General features: G+C 37.1%; 6 protein-coding genes across 8 annotated transcripts; 4 read left to right on the top strand and 2 right to left on the bottom strand.

Annotated features, from left to right (window-relative positions):
- The first annotated feature begins 3,243 nt into the window (after window positions 1–3,243).
- On the top strand, window positions 3,244–4,020 carry LOC125608654 (secreted RxLR effector protein 161-like). The gene is made up of 2 exons (XM_048779089.1): window positions 3,244–3,475; window positions 3,668–4,020. Exons 1-2 carry the CDS (start codon window positions 3,244–3,246, stop codon window positions 4,018–4,020), a joined length of 585 nt encoding a protein of 194 aa, XP_048635046.1.
- Window positions 4,021–4,323: 303 nt separating this feature from the next.
- LOC125575055 (probable prefoldin subunit 2) lies at window positions 4,324–5,734 on the top strand. Of its 2 annotated transcripts, none has more exons than XM_048779254.1 (2): window positions 4,324–4,777; window positions 5,145–5,734. In XM_048779254.1, exon 2 carries the CDS (start codon window positions 5,155–5,157, stop codon window positions 5,599–5,601), a length of 447 nt encoding a protein of 148 aa, XP_048635211.1. In that variant the 5' UTR covers window positions 4,324–4,777; window positions 5,145–5,154; the 3' UTR covers window positions 5,602–5,734. The 2 variants fall into 2 exon arrangements, with proteins under 2 accessions (XP_048635211.1, XP_048635212.1); XM_048779255.1 differs by having other exon boundaries at window positions 4,610–4,777; window positions 5,148–5,734.
- Window positions 5,735–5,759: 25 nt separating this feature from the next.
- LOC125608774 (late embryogenesis abundant protein 31-like) lies at window positions 5,760–7,003 on the bottom strand. The gene is made up of 3 exons (XM_048779253.1): window positions 6,512–7,003; window positions 6,123–6,428; window positions 5,760–6,040 (listed from the first exon to the last, which is right to left on the bottom strand). The coding sequence occupies exons 1-3, from the start codon at window positions 6,827–6,829 to the stop codon at window positions 5,876–5,878; spliced, it is 789 nt and encodes a 262-aa protein (XP_048635210.1). The 5' UTR covers window positions 6,830–7,003; the 3' UTR covers window positions 5,760–5,875.
- A 200-nt stretch (window positions 7,004–7,203) lies between these two features.
- LOC125608775 (pre-rRNA-processing protein TSR2 homolog) lies at window positions 7,204–9,001 on the top strand. Its single transcript, XM_048779256.1, has 3 exons — window positions 7,204–7,700; window positions 7,779–7,867; window positions 7,946–9,001. Exons 1-3 carry the CDS (start codon window positions 7,463–7,465, stop codon window positions 8,003–8,005), a joined length of 387 nt encoding a protein of 128 aa, XP_048635213.1. The 5' UTR covers window positions 7,204–7,462; the 3' UTR covers window positions 8,006–9,001.
- Window positions 9,002–10,429: 1,428 nt separating this feature from the next.
- LOC106383977 lies at window positions 10,430–13,319 on the top strand. 2 transcript variants are annotated; one of them, XM_048779251.1, is made up of 4 exons: window positions 10,430–10,664; window positions 10,782–10,869; window positions 11,361–11,863; window positions 11,932–13,319. In XM_048779251.1, exons 2-4 carry the CDS (start codon window positions 10,805–10,807, stop codon window positions 13,116–13,118), a joined length of 1,755 nt encoding a protein of 584 aa, XP_048635208.1. In that variant the 5' UTR covers window positions 10,430–10,664; window positions 10,782–10,804; the 3' UTR covers window positions 13,119–13,319. The 2 variants fall into 2 exon arrangements, with proteins under 2 accessions (XP_048635208.1, XP_048635207.1); XM_048779250.1 differs by having other exon boundaries at window positions 10,434–10,664; window positions 10,778–10,869.
- A 487-nt stretch (window positions 13,320–13,806) lies between these two features.
- LOC125608773 lies at window positions 13,807–15,186 on the bottom strand. The gene has a single exon (XM_048779252.1). It carries the CDS (start codon window positions 14,535–14,537, stop codon window positions 13,947–13,949), a length of 591 nt encoding a protein of 196 aa, XP_048635209.1. The 5' UTR covers window positions 14,538–15,186; the 3' UTR covers window positions 13,807–13,946.
- Window positions 15,187–22,579: the final 7,393 nt, after the last annotated feature.

The raw sequence follows: 22,579 nt of genomic DNA, 5'->3' as shown, positions 1-22,579 counted from the left end.
ACCGTTATCATGGTCGTGGAAGAGGACGAGGAAGAAGATTCCGTCCCTATGATGAAAGAAATAATAAAGATTTCCACGAAAATGAAAGGAATAAAAAGGGCCAGGATGATAAAAGGCAAACGGGAAAAGTTTGCTACAGATACGGCATGAAAGGTCATTGGGTACGTAACTGTCGTACGCCAAAACATTTAGCTGATCTGTATAGAGAATCCCAAAAGGGAAAAGAGAAAGGAAGAGGTGAAACTAACTTCATCTCTGATGAACCTAGGCCATCCTTTCATGGTTTAAACGGTGATACTCATCTTGACGTATCAGACTTTCTGGTTGAACTAGAGAGTATCGATGAGTGATATAAATCGATGTGATATAAGTAGACTGTATTATAGTATCTGTATCTTTTGTTGTAGGACATATGTTATGTTTTGTTATGTTTAATGTTTAATAATATATGTTTTATGAATATTTTAAATTCAGAAAGAATGCCAAACTTTGAGACTATGGATGGAGATTTGTGTTTGGCAGATAGTGCGTCAACGCACACGATAATCAAAGATAAGAAATATTTCTCCAGTCTCAAAATAAGAAATTACGCTGGAAGCGTAAGTACAATATCTGGTAATGCAAAGATTATTATGGACTCTGGAAGAGGGAAATTTTCAATGCCAGGAGGAATGATATTTGAAATAAGTGATGCATTGTATTCCCTCAAGTCTCATAGAAACTTGTTAAGTTTTAAGGATATCCGAAGAAATGGATATCATATTGAGACGATGAGTAAAGATGGCATTGAATTTATTTGCATTAAGTCTGAGAAGAAACATATATTGGAAGAGTTAAGAATGTTATCCTCTGGACTATATTGTACGAAAATAACCATGACTGAGTCTTATGCCGTGGTAAACATGAAGTTTACTGATACATTTAAAATATGGCATGAAAGGCTAGGACATCCTGGTTCAGTCATGATGAGAAAGATAGTGCAAAATTCGAATGGCCATCCGTTGTAAAACGGAAAATTTTGCAAACAGGCGAGTTTACATGTAATGCATGTTCTCAAGGAAAGCTTATAACTCTGCCATCACCAGCAAAAGTAGGCAATGAATCACCAATGTTTTTAGAAAGAATACATGGTGATATATGTGGGCCGATCCACCCACCGTGCGGGCCGTTTAAGTATTTCATGGTATTGATTGACGCATCTAGTAGATGGTCAAGTGTGTCTCTTTTGACGACACGAAATACGGCTTTCGCAAAGTTCATTGCCCAGATAATAAAGCTGAGAACGCAGTTCTCAGAGTATGCCATTAAGAAAGTAAGGCTTGATAATGCTGGTGAATTTACATCGCAAGCCTTTGATGATTATTGTATGTCAATGGGGATTGATGTGGAGCATCCAGTTCCCCATGTGCATACACAAAATGGCATGGCCGAGTCATTGATAAAACGGTTGCAGTTGATTACAAGACCGTTAGTCTTGAGAACAAAGCTCCCAATTTCTGTATGGGGTCATGCTATATTGCATGCGGATGCACTGGTTCGGCTAAGACCGAGTGCATATCATAAGTACTCTCCTTTACAATTGGCATCTGGGCAAGAGCCAGATGTATCCCATCTTCGTGTCTTTGGGTGTGCGGTCTATGTTCCGATAGCACCGCCACAAAGAACAAAAATGGGCCCGCAAAGGAGATTGAGAATATATGTGGGTTATACGTCACCAAGTATAATAAGATATCTGGAACCAGTAACTGGTGATATGTTTACAGCACGATTTGCCGATTGCCATTTTAATGAGGATGAATTTCCAGCGTTAGGGGGAGGAATTGGTAAAATTCCTCAAGAGATTACATGGTGTACACCATTGTTGTTACACCTTGATCCCCCTACGAATCAAAGAGAACTGGAAGTTCAGAAAATTGTGCATTTGCATAATTTGGCAAACCAGTTACCAGATGCGTTCGCAGATACAAGAAGGGTGACGAAGTCATGTATACCCGCTGAAAATGTTCCATCAAGAGTTGATGTTCCTAAAGAACAAACTGATGGAAATAAAATGAATGAACTTAGGGTTCAGTTAAAAAGGGGGAGGCCAGCGGGTTCTAAAGATAAAAATCCCCGAAAGAAAAAGAAATTGGATGAACAAAGTAAGGATCTAGAAGAACCTGATATTGAAAGATGTCTGAAAGAAGACATAAATGAAAAGGTTCTAGAAGAACCTGATACTGAAAAATGTCTGAAAGAATGCATATATAAAGATGGTCCAGATGACGAGAAGGGAACAGAAAAGTATGAGATTTCTATCAACTATGCCCGAGATGAAAAAATATGGATCAAAAATAAGATAAAAGATGTTGATGGAATGTTCTCCTTTTCTGTGTCCAAAGAGATCGATCATGAAAATGATGATCCCGATCCAAGGTCCATTTTAGAATGTCAAAAAAGACATGATTGGGAAGAGTGGAAGAAGGCCATTCAAATTGAATTACTCTCCCTGAATAAAAGAAATGTCTTTGGACCTATAGTCATAACGCCTGAGAATATAAATCATGTTGGGTATAAGTGGGTATTCGTGAGAAAAGTAAATGAGAATTATGAAGTAACACGATATAAAGCCCGATTAGTTGCCCAATGTTTTTCTCAGAGACCAGGAATTGATTTTGAGGAAACGTATTCCCCGGTAATGGATGCAATTACGTTTAGATTTTTGATGAGCCTAACGGCGTCTAAAAATCTTGAAATGCATCTCATGTACGTTGTGACTGCATATTTGTATGGATCGTTGGATATTGATATATATATATGAAACTCCCTGAGGGATTGAAAATGCCAGGGGCATTGAAAGAAAAATCCAGGGAGATTTGTTCGGTCAAGTTACAGCAATCACTTTACAGATTAAAGCAATCCGGACGCATGTGGTACAATCACTTAAGTGAATATCTTTTGAGTAAAAGATATGTTAATAATGCGATATGTCCATGCGTTTTTATAATGAAATCGTCATCTGGATTTGTGATCATTTCTGTATATGTAGATGACCTGAACATAATTGGAACTCAAAAGGAGGTTGATGATGCTCGAACTCATATGAAAGAGGAGTTTGAAATGAAAGATCTCGGCAAGACAAAGTTTTGTCTTGGGCTCCAGATAGAGCATCTCCGAGAAGGATTATTTGTGCATCAATCAAACTATACGAAAAGGTTATTGAAACACTTTCGTATAGACAAAGCGACTCCTTTGAGTACTCCAATGATTGGTAGAACTCTCAATGTTGAGAGTGATCCTTTTAGGCCCTGCGAAGATAACGAGAAGATATTAGGTCCAGAAGTACCTTATATGAGTGCTATCGGTGGGCTGTTATATCTTGCAAACTGTACCAGACCAGATATAGCTTTTGCTACTAATCTACTGGCGATATATAGTTCTGCTCCTACTCGCAGGCATTGGGATGGAATAAAACATTTATTCCGTTACCTTCAAGGTACAGTTGATTTAGGGTTAATGTATTTTAGAAAACCCGAGTTTGGTATGGTTGATTTTGCAGATGCATGATACTTATCAGATCCTCATAAAGCTCGATCGCAAACCGGCTATGTTTTTACAATTGGTGGAACCGCGATCTCTTGGCGGTCCCAGAAACAAACTCTAGTTGCGACATCTTTAAATTATGCAGAAACTATTGCGCTTCACGAAGCATGTCGAGAATGTGTGTGGCTTCAGTCAATGAATCACCATATACAAGAATCAAGCGGAATAGTCAACGAGAAAAAGCCGACGAAAATATTTGAACACAATTCGGCTTGTGTTGCTCAACTTAAAGAAAGCTATATCAAGAGCGACAGAACAAAGCACATCCCTCCAAGATTTTTCTCGTACATACGGGAACTCGAGAAAAATAAAGAAGTGGACATCGAGTATGTACAGTCATGCGAAAATCGAGCTGACTTGTTCACCAAAGCTCTTCCGACTACAACATTCCGAAAAGATGTCTACGGTATTGGAATGCGACATTTGCGTGACTTGTGAAGAAAAAGCTATGTCCATTATTCTCAGAGAGAGATTACGACAGTGTACTCTTTTTTCCCTTATCATGGTTTTTGTCCAAATGGGTTTTTCCATGACTAGGTTTTTAACGAGGCACTACGTAATACAAGATGGAAAATCAAGGGGGAGTGTTAAAGATAATGCTTCTCCATCTTTCTACACGTATTGGACATTTGTCCTTAGACAAAGTAACTTGTGCATCATCATCCTCCATATGTCATATTTGTACTTTTGTCTTTTTCTTTGTTGGTTTGCTATAAATAACACTCCTTTCTTTTGGTTTGTAACGTGAAACAATAGGAAGAAATACAAATCAAATCACTCATATCTCTCTCTTTCTCTCTCTCACATCATATCTCAATTTTATTTTATCCTTTTAAATCATTATACAACAATAATATATACAAAAAATTTCTCTCAGTTATATATTATTCTCAACAGTTTTCACATTTTCAAAGTGAATGATTATTAATTTTCCTTTTTTTTTGAAACAAATGATTATTAATTATACCATGTTCTCAACATTCAAAAGTCCTTGTCATTCATTAACCGGTTTGCTTAATCATAGTATCACAAAACCGGTACGATTTAAGTCTTAAAACCGGTTCAATTTATGTAGTAAACCCAGCCCGGGCTTGTTCTTCTTCTTCCTCACTCTCTGCGCCGACTTCTCTCCCGATCTGCTCTTCCCTTTAGCAAAGCTTCTACGTTCTTCCTCCTGTGGTTTCGTTTCTAAAAGGTAAGTTTCCTGTTATCTTTTTCTTTTACTTTCTAGTGCCGACAAGGTTTGTATCTGATATAGATCTCAAAAGTAAACCAGGATCTAGTTCAAAAATATCAAGCTTCTTCGATGTTCCCAGAAAATTAAACCTAGACTAGTCGAACCAAACAGCTCCTAGATATGGAATCCAGTTGAAATCAGTGGCGTCGAAACCCTAGTTTCGAGCTATATGTATTTTATTATTTGGATGTAGATTGCTTCTGTTTGCATAAAATACATTTATTGTGTGCATATTTGAGTTCGATGCAGATGCATTAGAAGTATTACTTGTCATGTTCTTGAACTGATTCCATAAGATGGTGTGATCTTGATTTTGATATAATAGTAGTGAAGCAATGGCGGGCGGCGGATTGAGAGAACCACCGAACGAGCAAGCAGTTCTGAACATCTACGAGGCCATGAGATCAGAGCTAAGCCAGATCTATTCCAACATTACGGATCTCGAGATGCAAGTCAGCGAGCACTCTCTCGTCATCAACGCCATCCAGCCTCTCGACCAATCTAGGAAATGCTTCCGCATGATAGGAGGCGTTCTCGTGGAGAGAACCGTCAGAGAGGTGCTCCCTGCTGTCCAGCGCAACAAGGAAGGCCTCGAGGAGGTTGTGAGGAAGCTTTACGAGACGTTGGAGAAGAAGAAGAAAGATATGACCGAGTTTGAAGCTAAGTATCAGATCAGGCTTAGGAAGCAGGACGATCCTAATAAGGAAGAAGGTGATAAGAAAAAGGAAGGTAATGCTCAAGGTGTTCTTGTTGGCGCTGCTGCTGCCAGTTCCAGCCAGTGAAAGTTTCTCCCTTTACTCTTTGTATCTTCTTTTAATGGTGTTTTGCTACGTTTCTCTGGAGAACAATGTTTTGGCTTGTTACAAAACTCAGTAGACTGGAGAAGTGCCATTTATAGATCAGTTTTTGCTTATAGAGTTATAGAGAAGCTTTAGTTTCAACATGAAAGTCTCTCCATGTTTGGAACCCCTTTAACATTATCTTTGAACAACAGAACCAAAACATAATTTTACATCACAAGTTTCCTAAGAGAAGCTTTATTAAAAACCATCTTTATCATATATCCGCCTTCTCGTTAAGCCTAGCCGCAGCGGTGACAGAAGCTGCCACACCACCTGGATGAGTAGTCAAGTTAGGGTTGTTCCTCAGCTCAGCGCTCACCACACCCTCTGCATCCTGCCTCGTCACAGCTTTATCCGCCCGTAGCTTCCCCGTAGCACCCTACAAATCCACCTCAAAAAACATTAACACACTGTCTAAGAAACTTAGACGCTGTAAAATGTTTTGAAGATTGGTGTTTAACCGCCAAAACATCAACTAGCTTGATTTTCTCCTCGTCACGGTCCACAGTAGCGTTGTGAATCGCTGCGGATTGAGCTGAAGCGGCTATTCCACCGGGAGCAATGACGCTGGTTCCAGAAGCTCGAACCTCCGCCGCTTGGATCGCTGCTGCATCGCTCTGGTCCACCGGTTTGTTTCCAGCGGTTTGTACAGCTGCCTCCAATGCTTCTCCTATTGTTATCGCACTTTGCAAATTCAATCCCAACGTTTCAGCGTCTGTAGCCGCAGTAGTCCCCACAGGCATCGGCTCCACGAATTGTCCAACGACCTAACAATAATAAACAATCTTCATCGTCACATAAGATAAATGAAAAAAAAAATATAATAGTCCTGAAAATGATCCCTTGTGACCTGTCCACCGACGAATTCTGTAGTGACACGTGCACCAGGGACGTCTGTTTGCGCCACGGTGACGCCATGTTCAGCCGCGACGTCGGTTGCGTCACCTTGTTGGACGAAGCCACCACGTTTGTTGGCAGTGGCTGCAGACTGCATGACGGCGGCTGTACCGCCTTTTTGAGTGTGTCCGAAGACGCGCGTCTCGGCTGCTTGCATCATGTTTGCATCCTCAGGCGCTACGGTCTTATCTGCTAGTTCCCCGGAGACTTCGAAAACGTCGCCGTATTTCACCGGCTCTTGTGGCCTACGTGGTTGCTCTTGTTGGCTCATCTCTCTCTGATCTTTTGTTTGTGTGCTACAAGTTACAACAGCTCGTTGAGAGAAGGGAGTTTAAAAAGAGGCACATGAGTTGTGGGACCAACACTGTAAGGCTTTGACACTTGTCAATGACAAGCCTATGGGATATACGTGTCAAATTTCCAAGTTTATAGCATGATGATAAAGCATAGATGAAGAATCAGACCGATTGAGAACTACTATAACCTTTTTTTTTTGTGACACTACTATAACCTATTCTTGCAATCTTCCAACATTATTAACAAGTGTGTCGTCCAGGAACGGACACGTTGTCCGATTGAAGACAAGATCACAACAAGAAAAGGTTGAAACAGAAGTCAACCAATATGTCTGAAGTCAAAAAACAAATATTTGTCGGTTTGGCAAACTCAAACAACTCTCCCATGCTTGTCGGATCTCTCTCCTTTTTTGGTCTTTTCCATTTTAGGAAAACATCTATACAACAACACAACGTTTCATTAGACTTTTCAATTTTCTTTCTCTTTGGGTTCCCATAAGCAAAATCTTCCGGCATCTGTTCTCCGCTAAACACGGAGCAATAAGGCGGAAGAACCATTTGTCTTCGGCCGGAAAGATTTTACCCTTTTTGGTTCTCCGGCCAGAGATATGGGAGCCGGTGGAAAAACGTTCAACCCTCACGTGCTCTCGGCCACGTATCATCACAAGCACGTGCGTCCTATGGCCTGCGAGGAGGACTCTGATCTCCGGATAGGCATCGGAGAGCTTCTTTCGCGGTGGGGCGGGCTTCAGATGGCCGTGAAGAATAAGTGGGGAGGCCATGATTCTCTCGAGAAATCTCAAGAGCTTGCGCACGATCTTTTTCATCTCTTGTCTCAAACAAATGGTTCGTATTTGATTTACCTTCTTTAGATTATTCTTGAAATGGTCGAGGTAGTGATAGAAGTTATGATCATGAGCGCAGTGATAACGGTGGATGAGATAGAGAGTTTTCTACATGAGAGCTTGCTTCTTTCTTTCAACACAGAGATGGAAGATGGCAGCATTGAAGAGGTCCCTATTTTCATTTGTTATATTTAAAATTGTGATTATTTACTTGTAAACTTAATTTGTGATCGTGTGATTGGTTAGGTAGCTGAACAATTGATGATACTTCATGAAGAGATCTGTTTGCGTGGGAGTCATCATTAAGCCAAAGATATCTACAGTTTGAATGGATTAATTAGTTTGGGTGGACTATTTGATTGTCCTTTTTGTATAATGTAAGATACAAATATGAAAATTTGGCGGATGACATGATGTGATTAATCAGACATTATAGAATATATGAATCCAAGTTTATGTTTACTTGAAATGTAAGCATTCGTAATTCTGATAAACAGTTTCGCCTTATGTAATCCAGTTTCAAATTTAACTGGTTAGATACTTCATCACCACTTTTTGTATGACTGTTACAGTCTCACTGGTGTTTCCTTCATCTTACAAGGTATAAGATGGTTTGATTATCCCTTCACTACAAGAAAACGTAGAGTATTAACACAGGTCAGCTCACTATTGTTACTGTGAAAGAACTCTACAACAAAAGGTCCAAACAACAACACCTACCGACATTTAGGTGTGACAGACATGTGATTCTGAGTCAATTCTTTTTTGCTTCTTACCCTTAAATACATGTTCAGACTAATACAAAATCAAGGTTCCAAACAGTTATAAAATATCCTCGAGACTTAAACACCCAAATCCTATCAAATATAAGATATTGTTGATCTCCTTTCACTAATCTTCATAGGGCATGTTGTCGAAATCTTCTCTGTCTTCAGCTATGTCCGGGCAATACCTTTGAGAAATAATCTCAACTTGTTCTGCAAATGTTTTGGTTCCAGGTAAACCGATATGACGCACCATCTGGTTCCCATCGCATCCGCAAGAGTTTTCCAATGGTTCCCGTGTTTCTTTTGATGCTCTTTGACGAGTTCCAAATCCTCTTTACTCCTATTGTTGCTTGCTTGTGATATCCAAGTCAGTCGTTTGATTGTTTTGTTGTCAAGGCATGTAAGACTATAGTTGAGTTTACTCATGTAATTACTGAATCATCAAAGGAGGCATTATACACATGGTTGACTATTTTTGGAGTCAGATTAGACTCACTAGATACATGAACTGAAATATGAAAAGAGACAGAGACAATCGATAACTTCTATCAATTGCGCTCATGGTCATAACTTCTATCAATATTGCCATCTTCCATCTCTGTAAATTGATCAATATTGCCATCTTCTATCAATTGATCAATATTGCCATAAAAATTGATCAATATTGCCATAAAATTGATGGAAGATGGCAATATTTATCATGAGGTATATGTGTCCTCTAAATTTGATCAAAAAAAAAGAGACTAAATTTGAGATGACAGACTAAACTTGAGATGACAGTAGTGTCATTTTCTGAAGCAACTAAATAATTAGAGGACACATATACCTCAGCTAGGACAGCCTCAATGGTGGAATATGTAGAAATAACTTGGAGGCAAGATCATGGACATGAACCTCTGAAGATTTCAAGTAAATTCTTATCTAGAATGTAATATATATTATCCTTTTTATCATCTACAACATTTTTATAGTGTGTTTTATCCAACTCAATTTCAACCTTGACCTTGGCTTCACACACAAACTACTTTTTTTTTTGTTAATCTGTGAGCATGGATTCTCCTAATACTAAATCAGTATGCATCATTCCTAGTACAGAGTTAAGGCGGGTTTAAATGTCTTAAAAGACCATCCAAACTGGAACAGTTAAACTTTCTGGAAGAGAAGTGGCTGGTGGACTCTAAAAAAGAAATAAGCATCAAACAAATCATCCACATGCATGCCATATGCCGTGTTGAAGAACTCAAGTACACGTTGATTCTTCATCCAGAATGTGGAATATGTAAGATATTCACCTAGTATGCAGCTGATTCACTTGAATTTTTTAAGACAGAAGAATCTTCAGATAAGGGATGGGAAGAAAGCGCAAGAGATGGATCTCTCAGCTGATTCTCACCAGAAAGAAGCTCAGCAGTGGATCACCGATGGTGGTAAGAAGGGATAATGAAATTAGGTTTGTATTATCTAGAGTTGTGTTTGTGTATGAATAACAACTCTCTTTCTTCATCATGATTTTTACGTTATTTTTCTATAACATTATAGCCATTGAAGGTGTTTGAATATACTTATTCTAAATATGCATAGATCTATATAAAAAAAAAGAACTAAATACTCTCTCTGGCCAACAAATAATTCTTATAAATTTTGGAAACAAATCTGAAACTAATAGAACGTCTTGTATTTTTGGATGATACCTATAGCATTTATCATCATCTGACTGGACAAGAAAATGGCCTATTTTTTGTTTTTTTTTTCCTTCAAAGAAATGGCATATTAATTAACCCATAATGATCCATATTCATATAACTCATCTATTTACACACCCATTCAGCAAAAAATGGTTTCGTTTATTTATTTTTAATAAAGCTATAAAGTTTTCTTCGTTGTATCTTTTTCTAAAAAAAAGAAAAAAGACTTTTGTCTTTGGCACTAGAAACGGTACAAACAGAAGACTTGAAAACCTGACCAAAGAAACTGGGTGCAATGCCTTACCATAGTTGACATCAAAGGCAAAGATTTTTTTCACTTTCGAGAAAAGGACAGAACCCACATCAATGGCATAATTGTCAATTCCCCTTGATTATTAGTTGCAGTTCAGTTTGAAGACTAAACCACATCTCTCCTCTCCATGGTGAAAAGATAAATCAGAGGAAACGGAGACAGAGAGACCGAGATAAGCTTTAGATCTGCCTCTAAAAAACGTACGTTCTTCTTTACAACCACACAAAGCTCTTAACTTTCATGCTTCCATCGTAAATTTTCATTCTGAATTTTCTTTTTTTTCTTAACTGGGTTGGGTGTATCTCTTGTGCAGGAAGGAAATTAGGGTTTAGAGGTGGGCATGTCTGCTCCATTTTATTCTTCGATTGATATTCATCAACAACAGATCGGTCAAACTCCTCCTGGGTAATTCTCTTCTTTATAACCAACTTATAATTAGCGGTTCTGTTTTTTCTTTGTTTTGTTATCTCTTGTATGTAAATCTCTGAGCTAGTTCCTTGAACAAACAAGAATCTTGTACTGAGTTATGTCGGAAATTTAAACAAGTCTCCCTCTTTTAGACCAAATATCTATCTGTCTATAACAATTCCGTTATTGTGTTTAGACTATCAAAGATTATAGTCTGTTGAACAATGTTGTCTCTGAGAATGTTGTGAAACTTGGGATTGAGCAAAAGTTAGGGTTTTTATACTAAATGCTGCTACAAATAGAAAGGTTGTGTCTTTAGGGTTGACCGATTGTGTGTATGTGTGTGTCTAGAGAGTCTCTATAGTAGATTTGTTCCTTATCATATATAGTTTGAGAAGGCTAATGATGTGTGGTTTTTGAGGTCTGCTTGATTTAGAGCCCCATGTGCTTGTTTCTATCACACTTATCTTCAGCTACTTTACATGCAGGTTTGACACTGAACCTGTCCCACTCTCAACCTACCGAGAAGCCGAACCTGACCCATTCCACGCCACTCAGCAAGAGAAGGACGACTTCTGGAACAACGGTTTCAACAGAGAAGAGCCAGAGTCCTTTCAGCCCAAGGAAAATGGAAAGAGAAGCGTAGACCACAACAGCTCCTTCACTCATGGGGAAACCGATCTCAACCAACTTCCAGCTATCCCGCAGTTTTCAACTGGTCAAGGTCTGCCTTACGCCCCTGTTGATTGGCCAAGCCCTGGCGATGTTTGGACTTGGAGAGTCGGTAGGAGAGTGACTGCTACTGGGTTTCATCAAGACAGGTTCTTGATTCTACCTCAAAGGCTTCAACAGAAGAATGTGCCAAAGTCTTTCGCAAGCAAACCCACTCTCGCTCGTTATATCCAAACGAGTTTCCCTGGTATGGATGCTGATGCTTTCTTCGCGTCGTTTAGCTGGAAGATCCCTGCTCTCTTCCAGCCTGCCAACAAAGGTAAAGACATTGCTGTTCTTGATCACCCTATAAAGTTCATGTTTGTAACAACTTTTCTTCTGTTGTAGTTGATGCTGCGTCTCTTTTTGAGGAGACACCGAAGGAAGTACATACTGAAGCTGCTGCTCCGAATGATGAGAATGCTAAAGAAGGGAACTCCAGGTACAGCCAGAGGAAGAGGAATCCAATGCCTACGTATGACCCTGTGGAAGAACCTAAACCTAAACCAACTCCACGAGGTAGTGGCAACAAGAAGAAGAAAGGAGCCACAACTCCCGCCACTGGAACTCAAACCTCCACCAAACCAAAACCATCTCGTCAATCCGGAAGACGCTCTGCAAACCACCAGAACGGTGGCGCTGTGGACTTAAACAACCTCAACGAGGAAGGTGAACCAAACACTAGTGGTGGTAGGAGAAAGAAACGCAGAGCTAACTTTGAGGAAGAAGAAGATGTTTCCATCCCTCACATCTACGTCTCTCCTATGAACGGTGTCCTCGCTGTCTCACACGAGCCTATCGATGTTGACCCTGTAGAGTTCGACAGCTACCTAAACTCTCTTGAGAACCTTCTTCATGAGAGTCAAAAAGATGCTTCGAGAGAGTCTTCTTCCTCTGTTCTCGTCACTGCAAGCTCTCCAATGAGAGAGTACGAATGGGCTGAAGCTAGAATGAAGATCTCATCTCTCCTTGAGAAAGACCTCCCCACTTTGTTTGGCTCCAAGGACGCTGCGGAGATAGCAGCGTTAGCAACTAAGCTGAGGAAAGATCCAAACCTCTCCGCTGAAGAGATAGTGAGGTTGAAGCTTATAGAAGAGATTTCAAAGTTCAGTGAAGTCTTCCAGGAGAACAAGAGTGTGATTGAAGAAGCGGACTTGTTCTTCTCTGCGCTTGAGCTTAACAAAGCTAAAGTAGCGTCGCTTAAGTACGAGTACAGCGATCTGAGGCACAAACTAGGGAGTATACAGATGGAAGTAGATGAGAACTCTGAGGCGATTCGCCAGATTGATGACCAGATCTCACAGCTTCAAGCTAGGAGGAATGAGCTGAAGCGGTACACAGGGAGCAAGGAGAAGGAGAAGGTTGATCTTAGCTATGGGCAGAAGATGGTGGCGAACTCGATACCTAAAGTGGTGCAGGAAGTTCAGTCAGCTAACTCGAAGAAGCATGAATGGGAATGTAAGAAGGATAATGCACTTAAGCGTGAAGAAGAGATCCTCTCTAAGTTCACTCCTCTTAAAGGCTTCTTCCTCTGATGAAATCAAATCTGGCCTTAAGTGTTAGCCCTTTCGACTATCTTACCTTTAAGCCTGTCTTGTTGTATTATTATGTAGCGGCTTCTTTCTAATTTAATCCTGAACCTGTTTTAGGCTGGGAGTTTTAGTCTTATGTATGCTTATGTTGAATGTACTGTGGAAAGAGCGATTTGGGCCGCTTAAGCGCCTGCCTGCCTGCCCTGTGTTAGTAAGGAAGAGAAGCTTGCTGCTTTATACTACAACACGGAGTGAGATTTTGTTTATGACTAAAATTGAGCCCAAGAATGTCAATGGAGCAAGCTCCTGACACTGGATTTGGGACCAGAGTCACCATTTTAGTTTTTAGATAAGTTTTCTTTACTAACTAGTCAGAGAAAGTCGCCATGTTTTTGACATTATTGGAAGGGCTGGAGACCTTGGACAAGTGGACGTCGGACAAACTCTTTGCCGAAGGCTTGTGTGCTCTTACGTCCCAAGTCGGATGCAAATCAAGCAAACCTGCAAGAGGCACAATGTACCAATACCTTTTTTTATCCATTGAATGACACAAAACGTTTCAACAAGTCTCTCTCGTTTCTGTTTTTACAGAGAGTATCTTCCTTCACTATAGGTTTCCTTAAAGTCTACAATATTGAACTTCTCTTCAAGTTGGAGGTTACATTGTACAGAATAATGATAGAGATCAACCAAGTCTCAACCTGTCTTTTTTTTTTTTTATTTCAACTAAATTGCCAACAAAAAAGTAAGGCTAACAACAATATATGAAAGAAACGAAAAGCAAATCTTTTTAAAGACATAATAATCATATCATTACACAACCAAACTGTATTACTGAACAAGAACAAGCCTCCCACTTGCCATACCTTGTCGAAAACCACCATCTTCCTCCTCTGGAACCATCTTGGGGACGGTAACAATCAAAACCCCATCAACACAAACCACCGTAACAAGCTCAGGCCTGGTCGTCTCCGGAAGCCTAAAACGCCACATGTCGAGCTCCAACTCGTCCAGCGACAACCCCAAAGACAACCCATTTGTCCTCACAACGATCTTGGTTATACCCGGATGGATATCCACCACGTAGGCCCTCATCTCCCCGCCGTCGCAGAGACCCGCCGTCTCCGCCACGAATCTGAAACAATCGTGTTTCTCCTCCACGGCAACATCTGCTTCGGACCTTAACGGAAGCTCAAGAACGCGGCTGAAGATGTGCGGTAAACGACGCAGATTCTTTCCGGGTTCTCGGGTCGGGTTACGACGATGGTGGTGGTGGATCAAGGTGGTGTTGTTAAGGTTTCTGGGGATTGGGTGGACTCTCATGGCTTCCGGGTCGGGTTTCTCGATTGTTAGAATGATGAGAAGCGAGAGGATCAGACTCGGGAATAGAAACTGTGATCGATTCCAAGGAATCAAAACCATAAAAGAAGAGATTACGAAACCCTCCTCCAAGATGAATTTAAGGTTCGGTTTTTATGAATCGAATCTTTGCGATTGAATGATACAGATTTTAATTAGAAAGTGGAGAAGAGGAGAGAAGGAAACCTGTAGAAAAGATTGCGTCTCTCTCTCTCTTTTATGAGGCCATCTCCAACCCAACTCCAAAACACTATTTTAGTGTGATTTTGACACAAAAACCTTCTCCAACCCAACACTAAAAATCACACCATTTTAGTGCAACACTATAATTTCACACCAAATTTGGTGTGACACTATTCACCACACTAAAACACTATTCACCCCACTAAAACACTATTCACTTAATTTATTAATAAAATAGACAATTAAATAAATGAAAAATAAAACTATAAATACATATAATATTATAAAATAGCTTTTAGTGTGAAATTTGGTGTTATGGTTGGAGAAGAACTTTTTTTTAGTGCTAAAATTACACTAAAATAGTGTGGTTTTGACACTATAATAGTGTTATGGGTTGGAGATGCTCTGAATAGGCAGGCGGTAGCAAGAAAGGAGGATCTGAAATGAGATAAGGGAGTTTCTTTATTTACCAAACTACCCTTGTCTTAACTGTATAGTGGAAATATTAATAACAGAGTTTTATTATGCGGTTCATTTTTATTACTCTATAAAAAAGGTTTTGAAACATTTTTGTGATATTTACTTTTAATAAGAATCTGGTTAGTAACATATAATTTTCATTTATAATAGTTAAGATAAACTAATTTTTCCAATTAAAACTTTTTTCCATCAACTTATAAGATTTTGTATATTTTGACAAATTAAATATAGAAATGCCAAAGCCTAAAACATCAAATCTAACCTAATATTATCCTTCAGTTGTTTATAAAAAATGGTTATAAATTATGAGATGTATAATGATTAGTAAAAATTTAAACGTAAATATTGTTGATATGATCTATTGTGTTAATGGTTTTTTTGGTAGTTATATAACTGAAATAGTTTCTTATTGGACAGAGCAATTACCATTTTATTTTATGATGAAATAGAAATTTCAACATTAAAATTCATTAAATATGGCTAAATATTTGAAGTTGAAGGATTAGATTAAAACAAGAGTAATTCTTGGGTTCATCTCCTAAGGTGAACCTTTAGGTTCATCAACCAATAGGATTTCATTATTTCAAATTTGATATCTTCTAAAAAAGGAAACAAAATATTGTCAAGTTATATTATGTTTTTAAAATAAAAAGGTAAAAAAAATAATAGTTACGAAAAAAAAGTTTTTTTTACAAAAATATTGTTAACGTCGTCAGCAAAATACTAAACCCTAAATCCTAATCCCTAAACCCTAAATTCTAATCCCTAAACCCTAAATCCGAAACCCTAAACCCTTGGATAAATCCTAAACCCTTGGGTAAATCATAAACCCTTGGATAAATCATAAACTCTAAATCAAAAACACTGAACACAAAAATCATAAACCCTTGAATGTTTTAGCGTTTAGGGATTAGGATTTAGGGTTTCGGATTTAGGGTTTAGGGATTAGAATTTAGGGTTTAGGGATTAGGATTTAGGGTTTAGTATTTTGCTGACGACGTTAACAATATTTTAAAAAAAAAACTTTCTTTTTGTAACTATTATTTTTTTTACCTTTTTATTTTAAAAACATAATATAACTTGACAATATTTTGTTTCCTTTTTTAGAAGATATCAAATTTGAAATAATGAAATCCTATTGGTTGGTGAACCTAAAGGTTCACCTTAGGGGGTGAACCCAAGAATTACTCTTAAAACAAATTAAGGATACAGTTTGGGTTGGACATTAGTGAATTAGTAGAATCAAGTATTTGGTATTTTTATGAGGAAAGACTTGTTCTCATGTTGAACTGAATAATAGATTTCAAAATAAATTTTAATTTTATGTTTTAAACTTTTACGTATCTTAATAATTTTGTATGTGGTTTGTTGTATCTTACGAGGCTGTGTTTTGGTTTAAACTTCCTTATTGATTTTTTTAAATTGCATTGTAAATCAATAAACCAACCTTTTGTTACTGTTAATATATGAGTTGACATAAAGTTCTCATTCTTGTATTATGTTTCAAATATACAGTTTTAGTTAGATGTTGTGTGAAGGTTTATAATTAGTTTAGAAATTGATAACAAACGCACGGTTAATATAAATTAATAAATTTTATCCCACTTAAAAACTTATCTCTTTAGAATAAATAGATGATTCATATTGAATGAAAAGCACCAAATGATTAATGTGTCTCAATGTAGTTAAATGAGAGCCGTGCAAATTTATAAGTTAGCTAGAGATGTTAATTAATAAAAATTTGATGGTGAATCTAATGCAATGCAGACGTACGGAAGACAGAGACACAAGTGTTTGGTAGCAAATACATGTGGAAAAAGACACGCAACGAAACTTCTTTGGTCTTTCTGAATGAGAAGAAGATTTGAAAGAACATATTTATTTTTTTTAACCAAAGAGATTCTTTTTTTTTTCTTTATACAAATGTAAAGATATTATTATCAGATTTTTAAAATTTTGACAGAATTACAAAATTGACGTAAAAAAAAAGAATAGAATTACAAAGTATAACAAGAAACGGACAACCGAAAATAAAGTTTAAACACATGCTCTATCTAGTCTACACAAGGGCAAACACAACAACCCAAAACCAAAAATCAGAGGCTCATCTAACTCCGCACCACCCGCTTACCGCAAAAGAATAAACCAAATTCAACCTAGAGCCGGAATCCAGTAATATTGGCCTTTCTGATGATCTGTTTTTAAAGATAATGGTCCACCCGAGAACAGCTCGCTAAAGACTTCAATAGCTCCTGCCCACACGAATAAACAGAAAGGGAGAGGCTACACCCACCGTGTCAACCAGACCGAGCGATTATTTGATCCGGGCACAACCGGGAAGCCGCACCTAGAAAAAAAAGAAACAAGCTCTGAACTTGTACAAAGACAGGTTTGAGATGGACGCTGTTCTGGAATCCTTGAGACTCTAATAACCTACACGAACTGAAAAGGAAACCGCTACCAACAAAGCAACATGTCAATGTTGATACAGGGATGCAATTACCCTAACAAATGGAGCCACCGAGGAACTGAGTATCCGGAGATCAACCCGACTACGCCAGCTCAACGCCACAAGCCTGTCTCTGAGAGCCGAAGCACAGATCAGAACTGTGACTGAGATAAGCCACATCCGGTGCCAAACGAAGAGGAAAGAAGGATGAGCGCAAGAGTCAATCATCTCAGAGGAAGTCGCCACTTCCAGGAAGGCGAGAAGGACACCAAAACACTGGCATAGAGAGAAGAAGAGAGGACATATGAGAAGCTTAGCTCGCCTAGCTATAGACGACAAGGCAAAATGAAGCTTGACAGCCTGTCACACGCCGGAACCAAAGACCACGCGCCACCACAGAGCAACACACAATCCTGCACACACCAGCGAGTAGAAGAACCTCCGGTACACCCTTAGACGAAGCGAGCCAACATCCGCCGACCCAAGACACCACATAACAACTGCAACATCTACCCCTTTGTCACTCTTCTCAACCGCAACAAGAAACCCAGAACCCATAATAGGGTTAAGGCTGAAGACACTAGCGCAAAGACCTTGGAAGAGACAGAGCAACATGACGTCGCCACTTGCTTCCGTCAAGGACCAGACCTGAAAAGTAAAATAGATCTGGGCACGAAATCCTAAAAGCCGACTCCACACTCCAACGCCATCAAACCACCTCGTCGTGGCTCCAGGGAAGGACCTCGTCACCGGCTCTGCAATCCTCTCGAGCGGAGCAGGAGGCCGTCGACTAATCCCTTCGCCATAGTCAAGAGCATATCCGAGGTAGAGAACATAAGAGGGTAAAGCTGAAACTAGAAGAAAGAGGAGGAGCGCCTCCGGTACCGGCTCAAGACACCAGCCACCGGAGCTCAGCAAGGTTCTTTGAGTTTGTGGTCGAGATCTGTTTTGATTTTCAGAGAGATGGGAGAGGATAAGAGAGAGAGAGAGATATATATATATCTATAAATGTAATAACTAGATCTTGATCCGTGCATCAACACGAAATATATATATATATATATATATATATATTAATAATAAAAATATTTTAAAATTTTAAATGTTAGGATAACATGTTTAGAGGTGCAAGTGTGAACATATGGTATTTTCTAGTTTTAGTTGAAGGTAGATATATAATTTTATTTTATGTTTTATGAATATATGGTGATATCTTGATAAATTTTAATTTTTTTAAATGGTTTCAGTTAATAGGATATATATTATTGTAGTATATGTTAAGAATTTCTAGGCAGCAAATGATTTGTTAGAAATTAAACTTATTTTTATATCTTATGTTATGTATAATACATGAATGTTAAAAAAAGATACAGTGACATAAGAACAACATAATTTAAAGTCAAAGACATTCAACGAATCAGTAAATATGTCAACGTCTCATATAGTTTGGTTATTATACTTCTAAAATGCCTGCAAGAAGACATACTTCTACTCTATTAAATTTAACTTTTTCCGTGGCATATTATTTTTTGGACTTATTAAGTAACTAGGTAATAATCCGCGTCTTGCACAGAATGTGATTATTAGTTTCGTTATTTTTAATAAAAAGACATTAAATCTTTTTTATCTCGATATTGGTTCAGTTTTAAGTTTTTTTTTTTGGTTTTTAATCTTCTAAAATATAACTATTATTTTAAATTAATATTTATTTTAGTTTATTCGACTAAAATGTTTGATTTTTTGGATTTTTTCTAGTAAAAATCCAAAAATTAATATTATTTATTTTCATGTTATGAATTTTAGATGGTCGTTATGTCGAACTAATATTTTCATATTCTAGTTTCTAAACAGATAATAGTTTAAGAAAAAGAAAAGAAAATTGTTAAGACAAATCATTTAACTACAATTTGGTCGGTAGTGAAAGAAACATTAAGAAGAAATATTTCAACTTTCAAAAAAATTAGATACTTCACTTGTGGTGAATACTTAGTTATAAGGTGCTCACATCAAGTTGCACATGTATGTGTATGTAAAAAGTATATAAAAATAGTTGACAAATATATAAATATATTGTTAATTAATATTAAATAACATTTTTCAAAATAATACATGAAAGATAAAATTAAAATTAATTTAAAATAAAAAAGGCTTTGACATTAGTCATTTTTCATATAAAGAAAATAAAATTGTATCCGTAAAGAGGGTGGACACAGATCGAATATTTGGGTATTTGGAAGCATTCATGTCGATTCGATCTTTAGCCACCTAGATATTCGGTGACTTGAATATCCGAAATGTTTTAGAATTTTAAAGAATATCCGATTTGATCCGTAAATAAAAAAATTATTAAAAATTATTAAAAATTTATTAATAACATTTGATTGCAAAAATAAAATATTATATGACTTTTTAAATTCTAGTACCTAATACAATAAATTAATTTATAAAAATATTGTAAAACTGATATAAAGTATAATATATATATAAAGTATATATATAATTCTTTACATATATATATACATATGCATATAACATATCGAATTAGAGATCGGTTCTTAAAAATATTTGATTCTTTTTTGGATATTGTATTTTAGTATTTGATTTGTTTCGTAGAGTTACGGATATCCAGATTTTTATGTTAAAATCAAAACGGATAACGAATTGAATCAAAATTTATGAATATTTTGCTCAACTTTATCCGTAAACAATAAAAATAATATTCCCTCCGTTCCCGAAAGTAATATTTTCTAGAGTTTATTCTTGTTCCAAATAAATAGATTTTCTATATTTTTAAGGTACTTTTATATTCTTTTGAGAAACATTAATTGTGAATATTTGAGTTGGTTAAATTTCATTAGTGGATAGTTATTGGAAAGTGTATTGAAAAATAAATTTTAAATTAAATAGTAAACATTTATTGGATTCTTAATAAACGTGAAAAATCTAAAAAATCTTACTTTCGGGAATAGAGGAAGTATATATATATATAGTTTGGGTTTTGATTCGTTATCTATTTTTATTCGAACCGAAAAATTCATAGTTTTATTGAAACCATGTATGTGAGTTTTATATTTAAAGAAAACGTAAAGTACATAGTGTGAACACATTTATGAATATAGTGTGAACGCGTTAACATACTTATTATCAAATCAATGTGAGGCTGCCACGTGTCTATTATATGTGAATGCATTTATTACAATGCTTCTCTTTTAATATATAAGGGATGTTGTGACCAAATGTATATACACTTCAAAATGATTTATATAGAAGTCTAATAATTTTATTTTAATTTATCTTTTACTGTCATCAACGCAGTCATTTTCATCTTCTTCCTCTCTTTCTCATTTTCGCCGTTGTTCCCATGATTTGTTGCTAAATTGAGATTTTTCATATGTATTGATCTAAAGATTGTTAACGATTAAGTTAGAGATATACACTGTGATTTTGTGTGTTTGTGACCACACACCGGAACCAGAGACCACAGGCCACCACACAGCAACACACAATCCTGCACGAGCCACCGAGTAGAAGAACCTCCAGTGCACCCTTAGACAAAGCGAGTAAACATCCGCCGACCCAAGACGCCACAGAACGACTGCAACATCAACCCCATCGTCACTCTTCTCAACAGCAACAAGAAACCCAGAACCCATAAGAGGGTCAAGGCTGAAGACACTAGCGCAAAGACCTTGGAAGAGACAGAGCAACATGACGCTGCCGCTTGCTTTCGTCAAGGACCAGACCTGAGAAGGAAAATAGATCTGGACACGAAATCCTAAAAGCCGACTCCACACTCCAACGCCGTCAAACCACCTTGTCGTGTCTCTAGGAAAGGACCTCGTCACCGGCTCTGCAATACTCTCGAGCGGAGCAGGAGGCCGTCGACTAATCCCTTCACCAGAGTCAAGAGCATGTCCGAAGTAGAGAACATACGAGGGTAAAGCTGAAATTAGAAGAAAGAGGAGGAGCGCCTCCGGTACCGGCTCAAGACACCGGCCACCGGAGCTCAACAAGGTTCTTTAAATTTGTGGTCGAGATCTGTTTTGATATTTAGAGAGATGGGAGAGGATAAGAGAGAGAGATATCTATAAATGTAATAACTAGATCTTCATTTGTGCATTAACATAAAATTTATATATATAAATATTAATATTAATAAAAATATTTAAAATTTTAAATGTTAGGATAACGTGTGTTTAGAGGTGCAAGTGTGAACATATGGTATTTTCTAGTTTTAGTTGAAGGCAGATATATAATTTTATTTTATGTTTTATGAATATATGGTGATATCTTTATAAATTTTAATTTTTAAATGGTTTCAGTTAATAGGATATATATTATTGTAGTATATGTTTAGAATTTCTAGACAGCAAATGATTTGTTAGAAATTAAACTTATTTTTATATCTTATGTTATGTATAATACAAGAATGTTAAAAAAAAGTACAATGACATAAGATCAATATAATTTAAAGTCAAAAACATTCAACGAATCAGTAAATATGTCAACGTCTCATATAGTTTGGTTATTACACTGCTAAAATGCCTGCAAGAAGACGTACTTTTACTCTATTAAAATAGAGTCCTATTTTACTTTTTTTGTGGCATAGTTTTTTTTTTGACTTATTAAGTAATGTTGTGACCAAATGTATACACACTTCAAAATGATTGATATAGAAGTCTACTAATTTTATTTTAATTTATCTTTTACTGTCATCAACGTTGTTTTTTTTTTTTGATAACTTGTCATCAACGTTGTTCCCATGATTTGTTGCTAAATTGAGATTTTTTGTATGTATTGATCTAAAGATTGTTAAAGATTGAACTAGAGATGTACACTGTGATTTTGTGTGTTTGTGAAACTAAGAAGAGTTGTTCAATGGAGATGCTGGGTATTGGTTTGAGATTAGTAGGCATCGATCTAAATATCAAAATTGGTGATTAACAATTGTTTTAAGAGCTGTTTTTAGAATGATGTTGGCTGTGAATTTTTG

Source organism: Brassica napus, chromosome A5, assembly GCF_020379485.1.
Source record: "Brassica napus cultivar Da-Ae chromosome A5, Da-Ae, whole genome shotgun sequence".
Taxonomy (NCBI): Eukaryota; Viridiplantae; Streptophyta; class Magnoliopsida; order Brassicales; family Brassicaceae; genus Brassica; species Brassica napus.
Note: the sequence above shows the minus strand (reverse complement) of the source record. Positions and strands in the feature narration are given on the sequence as shown.

Coding starts and splice junctions, on each gene's coding strand:
- LOC125608654 (XM_048779089.1), top strand. CDS start 3,244: ATGATTGGTAGAACTCTCAATGTTGAGAGTGATCCTTTTAGGCCCTGC. Junction 3,476..3,667: donor TTTATTCCGTTACCTTCAAG/GTACAGTTGATT, acceptor TAAATTATGCAG/AAACTATTGCGCTTCACGAA.
- LOC125575055 (XM_048779254.1), top strand. CDS start 5,155: ATGGCGGGCGGCGGATTGAGAGAACCACCGAACGAGCAAGCAGTTCTG.
- LOC125608774 (XM_048779253.1), bottom strand. CDS start 6,829: ATGAGCCAACAAGAGCAACCACGTAGGCCACAAGAGCCGGTGAAATAC. Junction 6,429..6,511: donor CAGAATTCGTCGGTGGACAG/GTCACAAGGGAT, acceptor TATTATTGTTAG/GTCGTTGGACAATTCGTGGA. Junction 6,041..6,122: donor AGCTAGTTGATGTTTTGGCG/GTTAAACACCAA, acceptor GTGGATTTGTAG/GGTGCTACGGGGAAGCTACG.
- LOC125608775 (XM_048779256.1), top strand. CDS start 7,463: ATGGGAGCCGGTGGAAAAACGTTCAACCCTCACGTGCTCTCGGCCACG. Junction 7,701..7,778: donor TCTCTTGTCTCAAACAAATG/GTTCGTATTTGA, acceptor TCATGAGCGCAG/TGATAACGGTGGATGAGATA. Junction 7,868..7,945: donor AAGATGGCAGCATTGAAGAG/GTCCCTATTTTC, acceptor GTGATTGGTTAG/GTAGCTGAACAATTGATGAT.
- LOC106383977 (XM_048779251.1), top strand. CDS start 10,805: ATGTCTGCTCCATTTTATTCTTCGATTGATATTCATCAACAACAGATC. Junction 10,870..11,360: donor ATCGGTCAAACTCCTCCTGG/GTAATTCTCTTC, acceptor CTTTACATGCAG/GTTTGACACTGAACCTGTCC. Junction 11,864..11,931: donor CTTCCAGCCTGCCAACAAAG/GTAAAGACATTG, acceptor CTTCTGTTGTAG/TTGATGCTGCGTCTCTTTTT.
- LOC125608773 (XM_048779252.1), bottom strand. CDS start 14,537: ATGGTTTTGATTCCTTGGAATCGATCACAGTTTCTATTCCCGAGTCTG.